The following is a 15,764-nucleotide window of genomic DNA, read 5'->3' as shown; positions in this document are numbered from 1 at the left end:
CAATTTTCAGAGCTCTACTTATTTTCTGAATGGACAAAAACTTGGAAACAGCAAAGCAAATAAACGCCACAAGGAAAATTGAAGAAGAAATGATATACGATTTTTTTAAGGAACTTACTACAATATATAAAACAATGATTAAAGGAATCGAAGAAAAAGTACAAGCAGCATTAACAATTAAAGAGTTAAATGGTGAACTTGTTGTTCCAGGAATGCCAGGATCAACTAACGTATGGCTTATTAACATTATTGGTTCAATTAGTGACTTTGCAATAAATTTTGATCGATCCTCCATTAAACTCAACAAAGAAATCCATAGGACAAAGGAAGAGATCAATAATGCAATTAATGATGATAAAGTTTCACGTTTATTAAGTGAAATTGAAAGTTCTTCCACGACAACCGAAAATGTATCAACAATCATTAAAACGATTGCAGATTCTAATATGAATGTTGTTAAAAAGATTGACCAGCTTACAGCCAAACTTCTTAAAGGTAAACCAAGTGCGCGCCAATTAAAAGATTTATCAACACAATATGAAGAAATTCTCAAACGTCGCTTAACTTACAAAGTTCAACGCGATAAAATCATAGGATCTGTTCAAGCTTCACAGCGGTCTTACATCGAATCACTTGATAAATTTTCGGAGTCCATTCTTTTCCGTGATCAAGCCTTACTTAATCTTTTAGATGGATTTTGTAATTGTATTGAATGTGTAGTTGCTGGGATTGAGAAAACCAATGGTCTTCTCATGAAAATCCACGATTCCATTGACATGGGCTATGACTTTGGCGTTTTCATTGAAACCAAACGTATCGTTCGATATAACATCACATGTCCCAAATTTGAGGAGGTTGATTTTGATTTTGATGAAGAGAAGATACCTCTCGAAATCAAAAACGAAGATTTTCCTGTAGCTATTGCCGAAGTTGTTGAAAACTTCGTTTGTGGTGGGGAGAATGAAATTAGTTGTACAAAAGGTAAGTATCTTCTTTTGATGGAAGAACCTGATGAAGAATGGTGTTGTGTAATGAACCCAATTACACATGTCACTGGGTTTGTACCAAGCTATTGCGTGAAATCAACAAGTAAAACATTGGGAATATGTGTAAGAGAACCAAAGCCTGGAGAAGCAAAAGGAATTGTGGTCGGAGTTGGAGACTTTTTGTCCATTATAGAAGACAACCCTATAGATACGATGTATAAAGTTGAAACAATTAGAGGTGAAGTAGGCACAATTCCAAAAGGATCAGTCGGAATTATATGTGGTTAGATGCGTGTTATAAAATTATTTTTTATAAAAAATTCTTTTGATGCTGGAATTTCGATTATTTTAAAGTTACTCAAGATTCATATTAACTTCTTGGAAAAATGATTGAAAATAAAATGATTGATTCCAAAACATGCCTTAAAATACCAACATTGCATTTCGCACATTATACTCCAATTGAAGAAATAAATAAATTCGAATCTGAACAATTTGGTAAGGAGTTTTTTGAAAACATTGAAAATCTCAAAAAAGAAGATTGAGAATTACATAAGAAATTAATTGATGAAGGAGTTAATCCAAATAAAATCACTAAAATAATTCGAAATGATGAAGTCGAAAAACTTCAAGAAATATCATCACAAATTTTGATATAGATCAATTAATAGAACCATTACTTTATGAAAGGTATTTGTTAATCAAGAAAATGTTTCATTAATTGATTATGCAGTATTTTTTGGTTAAATAAATGTTTTAGATATTTACTTCTTAATGGTGCTAAATTAACAATCATATGTCAATTTGCAGGTGGAAATGAAGAAATTATTCATTTATGCGAACAAAATCATGCGCCTTTTAATAGCACATATGAAACGGCAATTGAATTCCAGTGAAATGAAAACAAATTAAAAGAAATTAATAGTTTAGAAGAATTAGGTTATAAATGTATACAATTTGATAATTATGAAATTCTTTCGTTTATCGAAAAGGAATGAAAGACACTAATACATTTTTCTATAAATCAATTGAAACAGGTAACATATTTATTTCACAATATTTTCTAAAAAAGATTGAACGCTATTATTTAGATATGCTTAAAAAAACATCTTTTTCTTGGAATAAAGAACTTGTTAAATACATTATTAATTATGAGAAAAATTCAAAAGCTGCTTGTAAATATTGCAGTAATGATGAATAATATAGAGATGGTTAAATTTCTTCTTGAGCAAAATGAAATTGATATTAATGCTAAAGATCTATTTTTTTTTTTTTTTTTTTTTTTTTGTTTTGTTTTGTTTTGTTTTATTTGAAGTTCATTCTATTTTTTTGTTTTATGATAATATTTGGAAATTATTCAAAATATTTCCAACTGTAATTATGAGAGCATCTGAAGATAATGAAATAGAAATTTTTAAGTTACTCTATAATGATAAAAAAATCGATTTTGACGTTATAAATATTAATTTCAAATATTTATTCAAATAATTATCAATTTATAAATAAATTTTGGATTTTATCTTGGATATTTTATACAGTACTTTGCTATGTAGTCGCAAAAGGTAATATAGATTTAGTAAAATTAATTATTAAACGAAGAGGAAATGATATAAATGCAAAAATTGTTTATTTATTTCAAATGATATTTATTTCAACAATTATTTAATTTTTAAATAATATTTGGAAATTCATCATATTATTTTTGAGACTTGTAAGGGCAGCAGGGAGAGGTTACTTAGAAATAGTCAAATTACTTCTAACTCAAGATGGAATTGATGTTAATGCTCAAAATATTTTTTTGTTTTATTCATAATTTATTTTAATAATTTTTTATTTCAAAATAATATTTGGAAATTATTTATATTATTTCGAACAGCACTCATGAATGCATCTTCTTATGGTCATACAGAAATAGTTAAATTACTTCTTGAACAAGAAGGAATTGATATCAACACTAAAGACGTTTTTTCCTGTTTATTTTATTTATTTGATATTCATAAATAATTTTCGGAAATTACTCAAGATATTTATTACGGAACTTATGCAAGCTTCTGCTTCTAGAAAAATAAAAATAGTATAATTTCTCCTTGAACAAAAAGATATTGATATTAAGCCCAAGGGTTTGCTTCATATACTATTTTTTAAATTAATTTGAGATTTAAAAATATTATTTAGAAATTGTTCGAATTATTTGAAGCAGCTATCAAGCTTACAAACATTTTGACATTGTTAAATTACTTCAGGAATAAGAAGGAACTAATAATCATATGCTAATAATTGATCCATATCTTAAAGTGTTATAACACGTTAAAAATCTCATTTATATTCGCACTTCCCTTTATAAATAAATAAAAAAACAATATAACATCGAAATGATTCATATCATAGTTTAAATTATTATTAATCAAAATATAAATTTGAAAGAAATTCATATAAAATTAAATTTAAACAAGTTTTTAAAAATGTACAATATATTTATGAAATAAGAAAGAACACATTAAAAGCAGATTCGTCTGAATTCATAAACTTTTTCCCTAAATTAAGGGTGCAATGAAAAAGTAGAAATCAGAAGTTTACACCGGTTTTTGAATTTACGATACATATATCCTTTCATTCAATTAAAGTTTTCAGGAGCATTTCTGAGTTTAGTTACAAGCGGGTTTCTCATATAACTAGTAGCGTTTGGAGGTATATATACTAATTTGTCTTCGATGAGATTTTTAATTCCAAATTTGTTCTCAATTTGTAAAACGTAGTTTTGTATTGGTTGCTTTTCTGGGGCTTGTTGAATCATTTTATCATAGAGATATGTAATGTCTTTATCAGTAAGAAATGATCTTTCAGAAAGCTTTGACTTAAATATGATATCAGTATTTCGAAATAATAAGGAAAATAAAATTTTGTTATATTTAGTATCAGTGCCAAGAAACGATTTATAAAAGTGCTTATATTTTTCACTAAATTTAATTTTAGTTAAAGATTTGAGGAAGTTAATGATGAATAATAATATTCTATAATTTCCAGAATATATTTCATTTCGCATGAGTTGGAAAAACTGATCAACAGTGTTATTCTTTTGGTAATTATTAATAAGAAGATTTGCGATTTTATTGGAGATTAATGGAGATTGTTTGGTTATTTCATTTAAATATTTAATCAATGAAACAGCAAGAACAGAGCTATCAGTAAATTCTGTCCAATCTTGTATTCGTCCATGGTTTAGCTTTTTTAGAAGATAGGCAACATTGGTAAAATCTTTAATTGAAAAAAGATTTACTGAATTTGCTGCATCCATTTCATTTAATTGGTCAACTAAGTCTTTAATTATGAAAGGAATTCGCCCTCTATAAAACTCAGGTGGTTGGAAAAGAAATCCTGTTTTCATTTTTCAACAAGCGTTACAAGATGAACGTTTAAATTTGTAAGTTTTGATTATTTTATCCAAAGAAATTTAAGTAAAGTTTCCAATTTCTTTTCAATGTCCAACCTTCGCCCTGTCTTCGAACCATTAACAGTAATTGATGGATATGTAATTCTTAAAAGGATTGGAAAAGGAGGATTTGGTGATGTTTATCTAGTAGAAGATCCTAAAAATCAACAATTTGCATTGAAAACAGAATATCTTAATGCAGAAAAAAAAGGTATGGATAATGAATTAAAGATTTATAGACAACTGAAAGGATGCAAATATGTGCCACAAATTTATGCAAGTGGTTCAAATGATGTTTGTAAATATTTTGTTATGGATCTTTTAGGACCATCAATTTCATCATGTAGACTTACACAACGTGGGAGAAGATTTATGCTTCGAAATACATTGTTTCTTGCTGAAAAAACTTTATTCGCAATCAGGCGAATCCATCTTAAAGGAATTATTCATAGAGATATCAAGGCCAGCAATTTTATTATTCGACCTTATGCAAAAAATCCACTTTATCTTTTAGATTATGGTATTTCCAGAAATATAATTGATCCTAAAACAAAAAAGATTTTACCAAATGAAGGAGGTAGGTTTGTTGGTACAGCAAAGTATGCTTCACCTAATGCATTAAGCAAACAACAACTTTCATATCGAGATGATTTATATTCATGGTATTATATGATTTCTGAATTTGCCAATGGTAGATTGCCATGGTCTAAGGTAAAGGATAGAGATGAACTCTACGAGATTAAGATTCGTATAGACCCATCAAAAGTGCGCGGTGAACTTCCTTATCAATTTTCTGAAGTTTACAAAATGATTCAGCAGTATGAATATGAAGATTTCCCAGATTATAAAGAGATTTATGGTTTAATTCAAGCTGCTCGTAACTATTATAACATTGAAAGAACGGGACATGAATGGAAAGATATCTGGGAAATGAATCAAGAAGCATGTGAATTGGTTCAAAAAGATGCTAAACACAAATACGAAACATACGGAACTGCTGAAACAGAATCCTTTGGTGAAGATAATGGTAATTGTTGTCGAATATACTAGGTCTCTTGTGTAAATAAACTCTAATTCCTTTATTTATTTGGATTTCCAATTGGAAAATTCAATTAAAGATATTCCTAAATAAAAAATATTGTTTATTACTAGAAAAAATGGTTATTTATATTTTTTTTCGGCATTTCTAATAAATTGTGAAAAGTAAAGTAAACCTGCTTTTTTGAGACAATAATGCGATCTAAAAACAGCATTCCTTGTATATCATTAAATGATATTCTTGTACTAAGTTGCATCCACAATAATTTATATACACCAAACCAGGAGGACGTTTATGTCACTTTTTCATTTATGCACAAAGGGAAAACCGTCAAAATGAATTTGATTGATCAAATTCTTGAATGTACATTCTTATCAATTTTGAATATTATTTTCGACTTAAGGGTCTCGAACGACGATCAAAATTAACTTTTTGAATACTTGGGAAAAATTTTCGTTTTATAATCGATTTTCTAGTATGAAATCGATTCTTTTAAATAATTTTTTATACACACGATCGACATCGGCTAAACTATGTATTGATCATATTTTCCCGAATTTTTATTGACAGCAATTTGATATTCATTCGATAACTGAGTGTAATCCAATATATTATTTCATTTTTCAACATTCATTATCAATTGCTCAAGTAATAAAAAAATTTATATATTAGTTTATATCAGTGAATCAGTATATTAAGATATATTATCGGATCAAAAAAAATGATAGCCGATCAATATTTAAAAGTAATTGAATGTATCGTCTTTCCCGATAGATTTTGATTGATTTTTGATCGGACAAAGGGTAATCTCTTGTTGTAAAAAAAACATAGAGAATTTGAATGAGACATGTCTCCTCTCAAATTGAGGAATCTTCATGCCAAAAAATTTTTGTATTAAAATATCAAATGCCAATAATTTGAATGGCTATTGTCAAAACAATCTATTCAAATGTCATAATATTTTTAAATGGAAGTTATGAAGAAAGATCGATATGTATGGAATATGAATCTGTATTATAATTACGATGTTGCGTAATATTATCCGAACAAGTCTAACGTGTAGTAAAAAGAAATAATCAAATTATATGTTCATCTCTGAATCATTGAATATTAAAACATATAATAATATTTTGAATACGTATTGACATATCATAAGTATTACATTGCTGTGAATGCCATTAAATTTGAGTACAAATGAAAAATAAGCCTCAGTGATATGTATATCAAACGGTTTCTATATCTAACGTGCTTTTTTCTCAAATCAATCATTATATAACTGAGGTTACATATGACTTTTTATAGTTATAAGGTTTTAACTTTGATGACCCTCGTTTGAGATAAATACTGTGATTGCTATTTAATTTTTTCTTTCACAATGGACATTATTAAGTCTATATAATCTGAAAGATATTATATTTTGACAGTAACCATTCAAATTATTGGCATTTGACATTATAATACGAATTCTCTATGTTTTTTTTTACAACAAGAGATTACCCTTTGTCCGATCAAAAATCAATCAAAATCTATCGGGAAAGACGATACATTCAATTACTTTTAAATATTGATCGTTTATTTCTGATTGCCCAAAAATATATATGGATAAAAAAAGTGAAATTTAGAACTCCATGAAATAAATCTTAAAATTTGCTCGCATTTCCGGAAATATTCAAACAAAGGGGAATTAAATCATATATGTAATTTTTTATAAACTCTATTATTCATTGAGATGAAGTGGATCATTTGGATTCAGAATGATCTTTGGTTGGAAAATTAATCAAACAAATTTTTACAACTGAATATTAAATGAAAATCAATAAAACTTTTATAAAAGTTAGAATATGTAATGCCCTTCTAAATTCTTATGAGATGAGTAAAAACTATTCAGTATTTATTTTAAAACACATTCTGCAATTTTAGGTAATAAATTATATATTATAAATGATCCAGCATTATTTTACCTACACAACAGTTATTCTTAATATATAATAACATTCGAAAAAAGATATATCTATAGTTTTCCGGACATTTCTTTTTGTTCTTGGTAATATATTATGTAATGAGGAATTTTGAATTTTTTCCAAAAAATCTTCGATTTTTTCAAGTAAACCTCAGAAAAATTAACGTACATAATTTTACGATTCGAGTAGACCCTTAAATGAAGAAAATTTAGTGTTATCAGCAAAATCAATATTTGAAATATTTAAATATAATTATTTATTATTATCTTTGAATTTAGTTATTTATCTAATAATATATACCATTTTTGTCACATCAGAAACTAAAATATTTAATTTCGATTTATTTTTATATTCAAATTTTATGAATGAAATTAAAATCATGCAAGAGAAAAAAAATATTAAAACAAAAATTTTTAAAGAATTTGCAATTTTTCTTCTTAACAAGTGCACTGAAGAATCAAATTATATTCTTAATTCAATAATTGAATATAATTTTCTTCAATCAAAGGTGGTTAAAACCCAAACGAATGCATATTTTATTTGAAGGAATCGTATTTCCAGGGCATAACGGTCGTTTCCATTGAATTATTGTATAGTTTATGCTTTCAAATTTTTAATTTTTTTTTCGCTAAGTGACTCTTTACGCCAAGTGATATTAAATTAATAAAGTTGAATAAAATAAGTGCCGTTTTGTATCATATAAAATTAGATTAAAAAAATTGAATGCGATAATTGTCGTTTTGCATTGATCAAAATTAGATAAAAAAATGAAAACTCAACCCACTGGGTAAAGCCGAATTCAATACTTTATATCAAAAATGAAGTCATTACAGTTCACTTTTCCTCACCAAAATTTCACTGTTTGAATAAATTCACTTTTAATCCTAATTTTCGTATAAACCGTAATAACTTATGTTTTTCGCAACAATAATATAAAAGCGGTTTTTTCTGTATCGGACATGATTTTATGAATAAAACCACCTTGGGTAACGATAGCCCAGGTTGGGCAACGATACGGGATAATTGAATGATTTTGAAATTCACCATCGTACCAACAAACGAATTACCTGTAACACTCAACTTATTATACTAATTAATTTCATCAATACGAATGACATATGACAGTCATACCAAAATTAGTATGTTTAATTCAATAATGGCACTAAAAAATTTGCAAATTTCATCAATTTATTATTATAAATTTTGGATTTGGCAACTCAAAAATTTAAAGGCCAACCCATAATTCCAAAATTACATCATTACTCGAAATTATAGTCATCAAAATTAAAGGAATTAAAACATATTTTCCTATAGATATTAACAGATGTATTTGAAAGAAGTCGATCATTTTACACTCAAAAATTACATAAACTATTGAATTAAAAATCAAAAAAAAATTTAAAATATCTTAATATATAATATATTCAAACATAATAAAACAATGTTTTTAAATATTACATATCTAGTGTTATATAATCATATAATATTTAAACTTTTTATTGAGGAAATATTCAACAGGCACCATAAACGTTTTTTGACACACCACATTTTTTGTTTACAGAAATCTCAAATGATTTTGGGATATTTTTTTGCCCAGGGCAGTAAAAAACACAATGTTTTTAATATTTTACTTGTTTTTTTGATAATTAGGGCTTCCTTAGTAATTTGACATTACTAGAGTTTATTCAAGAAGTAATTTAACTATTTTTGTATGACCATTATTAGATGCTTTTATAAGTGCTGTTTCAAATAATTTAAATAATTTCCAAATATTATTTTGAAATATAAAATTATCAACACAAATCTTAAATAAAACAAATAAATATCTTTAGCATTAATATCAATTCCTTCTTTTTCAAGAAGTAATTTAACTATTTTTGTATGACCATTATTAGATGCTTTAATAAGTGCTGTTTCAAATATTTTAAATAATTTCCAAATATTATATTGAAACCCAAAATTATTAAAATAAATATAAAATAAAACAAATAAATATCTTTAACATTAATACCAATTCCTTCTTGTCCAAGAAGTAATTTAACTATTTCTGTATGACCATTTTCAGATGCATACATAAGTGCTGTATTAAATATTTGAAATAATTTCCAAATATAATTTTGAAATAGAAAATTATTGATACAAATAATAAATAAAACAAATAAATATTTTTAGCATTAATATCAATTCCTTCTTGTTCAAGAAGTAATTTAGCTATTTCTGTGTTACCTTGTTTAGTTGCTTCCATAAGTGCTGTTTTAAATAATTTAAATATTTTCTAAATATTATTTTGAAATATAAAATTATTAAAATAAATTATATCTTTAACATTAATATCAATTCCTTCTTGTTCAAGAAGTAATTTAACTATTTCTGTATGACCATTTTTAGATGCGTAAATAAGTGCTGTATTAAATAATTTAAATAATTATCAAATAATATTTTGAAATAAAAAATTATTAAAAATTATATCAAATAAAACAAATAAATATTTTTAGCATTAATATCAATTTTTTCTTGTTTAAGAAGTAATTTAACGATTTCTGTATAACCATTTTTTGAAGCATTTGTAAGAACTACAAATATTTTGAAAAAATTTTTAAAATTTTTATGAAACAATAAAATACTTTAATAAAAATCCAATAAAATAAACAAACAATCTTGCTTAAATCGATATATCTATTGTTAATTAAATAGTTAGAAAGTTCTACATTTCCAGAAAAACCTGAAATTTTTAAAAAATCAATTGGAATAGGATTTCTTTCAAGAAAATATTGAACAATATATAAATTACCTGTTACAATCAAAGCAATGATAATATTTTCATTTATTTCCATTCCTTTTTCAATTAAAAATGAAAGAATATCAAAATTAGAACAAAAAATACATTTTTTTCCTAATTTTTCTAAATCATTAACCCTTTCAATTTTATTCTCATATAAATATTTAAAGATATTATTTCGATGAAATTCAATTGCAATTTCATATGTACTTTCGAATGATGAATGATTTTGTTCACATAAATGAATAATTTCTTCATTTCCATCTGCTACAGCATATTTAACTGTGTTATCTAATTTTGCACCATTCATAAGTAAATATTTAAAACATTTAACTGATCCGAAAAATGCTGCATAATCAATTAATGAGACATTTTTTTTATTTATAAATGAACATCTTTCATAAAGTGATGGTTCAATTGTTTGGTTAAAATCAAAATTTGGCTGTGATAATATTTCTTGTAGTTTTTCGATTTCATCATTTCGAATTATTTTCACAATTTCATTTGGATTTATTCCTTCTTTAACATATTTTTTATGAAGTTCCCAATCATTCGCTTGAAGTTTTTCAAGGTTTTTAGAGAAATATTCGGAAAATTGATATCTATTATCCAAAACGAAATGTGCCTTAAAATGTGAAAAAAATAAACTCTTCATATTCTCAGTAATTGATGAGTTAATTAAACCTTTTTCTATCAACTTTCCAATAAGATAATTAGATTCTTGTGTGTTATTTTCCTGAAGGAATCGAGAAAAGATGTCAAGTATTTGAAATTGATTTTTATTGATCTCTCGATCAATTAAATTCAAAAACTCAATAACTATATCTATATCTATCAGTTTTGCTACAAACATAGTATAAATGAAACGGCAGATGATCAAGTTGAATGAATACGTTTGTGAATTATCATAAAATTTGCATAATGATGAAATAGATGTATCAATGTTATCTTTATTTATGTTATAAATTATTTCTGTTAGTGTAATTAAGTCTGAAAAGGAATTTTTCTTTGACACACTCATGTTGATGAATGTCGAATTGTATACTTTATCGAAAGGTGAAACAACGATCAATAAAATATATAATATGACATAATGCGGCCAAATAAATTAAGAAAATATTTTAAATTGATTATGATCAAAATAACTACAATGTAATCACTTTATATTTCACTCACCACCAAATTCCAATTCCATTTATTACTACAATGTAATCACTTCATATTTCACTCACCACCAAATTCCAATTCAATTTATTAATACAATGTAATCACTTTATATTTCACTCACCACCAAATTCCAATTCAATTTATTAATACAATGTAATCACTTTATATTTCACTCATCACCAAATTCCAATTCAATTTATTAATACAATGTAATCACTTTATATTTCACTCACCACCAAATTCCAATTCAATTTATTAATACAATGTAATCACTTTATATTTCACTCACCACCAAATTCCAATTCAATTTATAATTACTTTTTTACTTCACCAACTTTCGCTATCGTCAGACACTTCATCTGGTTCGTCGCTCGTTGATATCTTTGGTGCCATTGCCACAATGTCGTCTATGCTCAACGGCTTATTGACTATTTCCTCTTCTCTTTGTACGTTCTTTGCTGCTGCCAACTTCTCCTGCTGCTGCCTCCTGAACATCGGCAACACTTCGGAGTACTTTCTTGTGTTTGGCGGCTGGAAGTCGATCATTGGATACTTTTCGTTTTGTTTCTTCAACCAGTCGCTTATTTCCATCAATGGCTTCGACGTGTCTCTAATCGGCGGGTATATCATATCCTGGAAGTATTCGTTGTGCGATCTGAGCACGTGCCACTTTACGATGTGCATTGACTCTGTCGACAATTTCATCATACGGCTGACTTCGCATTTCATGACGTCGCATTGTTTCCTTGGCAGCAAACAGAGCCCTCGTTCTGGCGCAGATGTTTCGTATACGCCGGATGACGCGATGACTCTGTCGTCGTGACACAACTCGACATAACGAATGTGTCCATCGCCTTTCCCGCCTAAGTATATCAGACCGGAGCCTTCTTCGTACATAGGTAACATATGGCCGGACGAAGTGTCCAACTCAATGCTCTTCAATGGCTTCTCCATGTTCTTCACGTCCCATATTAAGATTTGGCGTTCGCCTCGTCGACTACTTCCAAACGTCGCTAAGTATTCGAAGTCCGGAATGTATAAAAGACGGCGATGTCGGCCGCCGTTTGGATTCGCTAATGTCTCGAAGACTTTCGGTGATTCATCACGTGGATCGAACCATATTAATTTACCATCTCTGTATATGGAATATATCATTGATGAGAAGTCATTCATTACTGCATCTTGAAGTCCTGTTGGACATAACTTATTGAAGTCACGAATTCGTTTTTCAGTGTTTATATCCCATAAATATATTTCCGTTTGTGGTGTTGCGGTCATTATTAAGTTGTTTGTGCATTCACTGAATTTGGCAATCGATATCTTGCGATTATGATTGAAGGATGTGATTGGCTCTGTGATTGGCGTTAAGAATTCTTCGCTCTTTGGTATGTTCCATAGTTTAACTTTGTTATCTTCGCCACCACTCATTAATAGTTGTGGCTTATGTGGACTAAATGTCATTGTGCTAACACCAGAACTATGTGGATCAATGATTGTCGACTTACAATTAGATGGGAAACGTTGTGGTTTGTATAATGGTAAGATATGAATTGGTGGTGTTGAACCATCGCCAACAAATGCAAACTGTGTTCCGTTTGTAATGATTTCATTAAATTCGGGATTCGGTGCTTGTTTAACTGGTAATGAGATGTAATATGTACTTGGTGGTTCTGCAACGCCACGTAAATATTTGTAATATGTTTGTGGACCTAAGTCAACTGACTTCTCTTCTTCGACTGGTTTGGCTTCTTCTTTGGGAGTTGGTATAAGTTCTTCATGTTTTAAGGTTCCATTTGTACCTTGTAACCAAGATTCAGGTGTAAGGTCTGATTCCATAACTGGGAATGGTGGGAATCGTGCTGGTCCATTTGCTACATCAAATTGGACTCGTGCAATTGTATTGTTGGTAAGGAATAATGATAATGTCATTACTGTTGTGCCATCTGGATTTGGTTTCTCATATAATGGTAATGCATTATAAATTGCAACTTCATGTGTATAGACACATAAGTCATTTAATGTGTTTCCATCAAGTAAATAGACTTTGCTCTCTCGACATGCACAGGCAACAATAACGCCGCTGAAATGTGATGTGACATTGAGTGAAGTTCCTCCAACAGCAACTTGGCGCTTGGCTTTTTCGGCAAGACTCTCGTCGTAGATACGAAGTTCTTGTTTACCACTTGCGGAATATGATAGAAGAACACGACGACCTGAAAGTGAATGAAGGAATCCAACTCCACGTGTTGGTGATGCTTTAATTTCATGTAACTCTTTGTTGCCTCGAACATCCCACACTTTGATGGTCATGTCGATATAAAGAGCAAAAATAAGTGTGCCATCATCTGACCATGCAATGGAATTTAATGGACGTGAATGAACAAGATCAGCTAATGGCTTGGAAAGAGATTTGTCAAAGAGTTGAATGTGACCACTCCTTAAACCAACAGCAATAAGATTCTTTGCAAATGGATGGAATGATGCACATTTGACTTCTTCTTTTGTGTCGAATTGTGAGAATGGTTTGGTGGCATCACCTTTAAGACCCTTCTCTGGAATATTCCAAAATGAAAGAATACCAGCTGATGTACCAACAAAAAGTGTTGTTGGTTCAAATGGACTTAAAGCAACAGCTGTGACTTTTTGGCCAGGTGGTTTAACACGTGGTTGTTTAAGACCGAATTTGGTTGGATTGTCGTTACGTACAACTATCACTGGTTGACCTTGATTTCTGATTTCTGAACCTGGAAATGCACAAAATGTTTTATTGATAGTAAACAGAAAATTGTCTTTAAGAATATCAACTTCGTTAATTTGACGGGATGGTACAACGGAACCTTTTAGGTTTGCGTACATTTATAATGTGTAGAAATATCCGATTCAAATTTACCCTAATGAAGGGTAAAAAGGGACATTTCAAACAAATCAAAGTTGTACGTTAAGCTATTGTGTTTACTATTTTTTTTTCTACTTTCATTGTATCATAAATTATATATGTCTTCTAAGATTTTGGTATCGTATATTTTGTTGTTCGATTAATTTGTTTTAAATTGGTTCACTTTTATATTAATTTAATATGTTGGTAATATATCTTTTTAAAGTCTATTTCTCTCATTCTAACAATTTAGCATATTGTATGTCTTCAAAGGATTGCTGTTTAAATGAAATATTTAAGTTACAATAAAGGAATTAATAAGGAATTTGATTCCAGTTTATCAGCATAAAGTATTCAAATCATGAAGAAAAATGAGGTTCAAAGCATATTTCGACTGTAACTTACTTGGAATAACAATTTCAACAATTATTCTTGTTGTATGCATGCTACTATCTTATGGCGATCTCCAACAAGAAATGCCTGGCAAATGTAATCAAAGACCTAATTTATATTTTTATCAAGCAAGTGATAAAATATATAAAATCATCACTACCTACATTGAATCAAGCAAACAGAGGGTTTTAATCAGCACCCCAAATCCTTCTGCTTCCATTATCGAAAAATATTTTATTAATTCACTTAAAATTGCAAAAAATAATAATGCAAAAATCTCACTTCTTATAGGGAAGGATGAAAAAACAGAAACATTACTTAAAAACAATGGAATAACAAATTATACGATAACAGATTCGATTTATACATCATTTGTAGTTGCTGATTCACAATCATTCTATCTCAACTCATTGCTTTCTGAAAGTGATTCACAACAATGTTGTTTTTCGTTTTTTGACTGTGAAACAGTTTCTGATGATCTTTCCAACTTTTTTAATTTCCAATGGAGGAAAAAGCATAACATAACATATTCCGTTGCACCCATTTCGTCTCATGCCAAAACCTCTGCTATTAATCCTTTAATAATTGGAAATGATCCAAATGAAACTCTTTACTTTCTCGTCAACTCCAACTTTGAAGGGCCCCCTTTGTCTATCTCAATATATAATTATATCCAAAAAATATTTCAACTAAACGTTGAACTCAACATCTCCATTTTCTCAGACACCATTCCACAACCGTCCGTATCGGACTTTTCGCTTTTCACAGCTTTATCACGCACACTCATCACACAAAATTTTGGAAGTCCTGTTTATATTAATTTCTTAGTTCCGACAAAGATGAATGCAACAAACCAAAAATGGCTAAGAGCTTTTAATGCATTTTCACATTCAACTATCAGATTGTATGATTCAAATTTGGCTGGGACAAATTTCATGATAATTGGAAAAAGAATAATTTTCTTTTCCCATACATTAAATGATCAAATATTTGCTAATTACGCAGGATTACATTTATGTATTAATAGTGATATAATTGCAAATGAAATTTCGACATTTTATAATAAAATTTGGTCAAATTCAACCGAGCTACAAAAGCCACATACACCAAACCAACAAAATCATTTGTAATCAT

General features: G+C 28.5%; 3 protein-coding genes across 3 annotated transcripts; 2 read left to right on the top strand and 1 right to left on the bottom strand.

Annotated features, from left to right (window-relative positions):
- Nucleotides 1-29: 29 nt before the first annotated feature.
- On the top strand, nucleotides 30-1,274 carry GO595_007410 (SH3 domain containing protein; the record flags this gene model as incomplete). The annotated part of the gene is made up of 1 exon (XM_067920871.1): nucleotides 30-1,274. The coding sequence occupies one exon, from the start codon at nucleotides 30-32 to the stop codon at nucleotides 1,272-1,274; it is 1,245 nt and encodes a 414-aa protein (XP_067772320.1).
- Nucleotides 1,275-4,464: 3,190 nt separating this feature from the next.
- On the top strand, nucleotides 4,465-5,466 carry GO595_007409 (CK1 family protein kinase; the record flags this gene model as incomplete). The annotated part of the gene is made up of 1 exon (XM_067920870.1): nucleotides 4,465-5,466. The coding sequence occupies one exon, from the start codon at nucleotides 4,465-4,467 to the stop codon at nucleotides 5,464-5,466; it is 1,002 nt and encodes a 333-aa protein (XP_067772319.1).
- Nucleotides 5,467-11,689: 6,223 nt separating this feature from the next.
- GO595_007408 (putative coronin) lies at nucleotides 11,690-14,218 on the bottom strand (the record flags this gene model as incomplete). Its single annotated transcript, XM_067920869.1, has 1 exon — nucleotides 11,690-14,218. The coding sequence occupies one exon, from the start codon at nucleotides 14,216-14,218 to the stop codon at nucleotides 11,690-11,692; it is 2,529 nt and encodes an 842-aa protein (XP_067772318.1).
- Nucleotides 14,219-15,764: the final 1,546 nt, after the last annotated feature.

This window comes from Histomonas meleagridis (genome assembly GCF_020186115.1).
Source record: "Histomonas meleagridis strain 2922-C6/04-10x chromosome Unknown contig_53, whole genome shotgun sequence".
NCBI classification, from domain to species: domain Eukaryota; phylum Parabasalia; order Tritrichomonadida; family Dientamoebidae; genus Histomonas; species Histomonas meleagridis.
This window is presented reverse-complemented; position numbering and strand designations above follow the sequence as displayed.